Genomic DNA, 1301 nt, shown 5'->3' with positions numbered 1-1301 from the left:
TCAAGTGACAATAGGTGTGTGGGTTCATTTCTGGGTCTTCAATTCTATTCCACTGGTCTATCTGCCTAATGTCTTTCTCAACTTGTTTCTCTTTTGTGTACAAGAAGGCTATTGATTTATTTGAGTTAATTTTATACCCAGCCACTTTGATGAAGTTGTTTATCAGGTTTAGTAGTTCTCTGGTGGAACTTTTGGGATCACTTAAATATACTATCATATCATCTGCAAATAATGATATTTTGACTTCCTCTTTTCCAATCTGTATCCCCTTGATCTCCTTTTGTTGTCTGATTGCTCTGGCTAGAACTTCAAGAACTATACTGAATAATTAGGGAGCGAGTGGGCAGCCTTGTCTAGTCCCTGATTTTAGTGGTATTGCTTCAAGTTTCTCTCCATTTAGTTTAATGTTAGCAACTGGTTTGTTCTATATGGCTTTTAGCATGTTTTTTTTTTTTTTTTAACAAGTAAGTCAATTTATTTAAACAGTTGACTTAGGCATCTGCAATGGTGACTTCAACCTCCACTCCAGGCTCAATACTGATGGAAGTAATCTGCTTAACAATCTCTGAAGGACTGTGTAAGTCAATGAGTCGCTTGTGGATTCTCATCTGGAAACCATCCCACGTCTTGGAACCTTCACCGCAAGGGGTTTTTCTGGTAGTGATTCTCAGTGTCTTGGTAGGCATGCGCACTGGTCCTTTCACTTTCAGATTCTTCTCCTTTGCCTTCTGATCAAGTCCGACAAACCTTTCCAGCGACTTCACGTTGCGGCTGGTGAGCGTGATTGAATCCGTGAATCGCCACTTCGGCTCCACGGGAGTCTTCCCGGTATCTTTAAATGCCATGGCTGAGGCGTAGCTTCCTGACCGACTTGTTCCTCAGCAGGAGCGAACAGCGGTGAGTCAGGACAGAGCAGACTTGACAAGGCTCCACAGCAAGCACCACAGGTCTCGGAAAGCGGCTTTTAGCATGTTTAGGTACTTTCCAGAACTTTTATCATGAAGGGGTGCTGATGTTGTCAAATGCTTTCTCAGCATCTAATGAAATGATCATGTGGTTTTGTCTTTCTCTTTCTTTACATAGTGGATTACGTTGATGGTTTTCTGTATATTAAACCATCCCTGCATGCCTGGGATGAAGCCTACTTGATCATGATGGATGATTGTCTTGATGTGTTCTTGGATTCGGTTTGCAAGAATTTTATTGAGTATTTTTGCGTCTCTATTCACAAGGGAAATTGGTCTGAAGTGCTCTTTCTTTGTTGGGTCTTTGTGTGCTTTAGGTATAAGAGTAATTGTGGC

The 1301-nt window shown here is 41.5% G+C and overlaps 1 protein-coding gene across 1 annotated transcript; it reads right to left on the bottom strand.

The window, feature by feature from the left end:
• Nucleotides 1-449: 449 nt before the first annotated feature.
• LOC116900531 (40S ribosomal protein S20-like) lies at nucleotides 450-942 on the bottom strand. The gene has a single exon (XM_032902258.1). The coding sequence runs from the start codon at nucleotides 843-845 to the stop codon at nucleotides 492-494; it is 354 nt and encodes a 117-aa protein (XP_032758149.1). The 5' UTR covers nucleotides 846-942; the 3' UTR covers nucleotides 450-491.
• Nucleotides 943-1301: the final 359 nt, after the last annotated feature.

The sequence above is a fragment of the Rattus rattus genome, chromosome 5 (genome assembly GCF_011064425.1).
Source record: "Rattus rattus isolate New Zealand chromosome 5, Rrattus_CSIRO_v1, whole genome shotgun sequence".
In the NCBI taxonomy this organism is placed as follows: Eukaryota; Metazoa; Chordata; class Mammalia; order Rodentia; family Muridae; genus Rattus; species Rattus rattus.
Note: the sequence above shows the minus strand (reverse complement) of the source record. Positions and strands in the feature narration are given on the sequence as shown.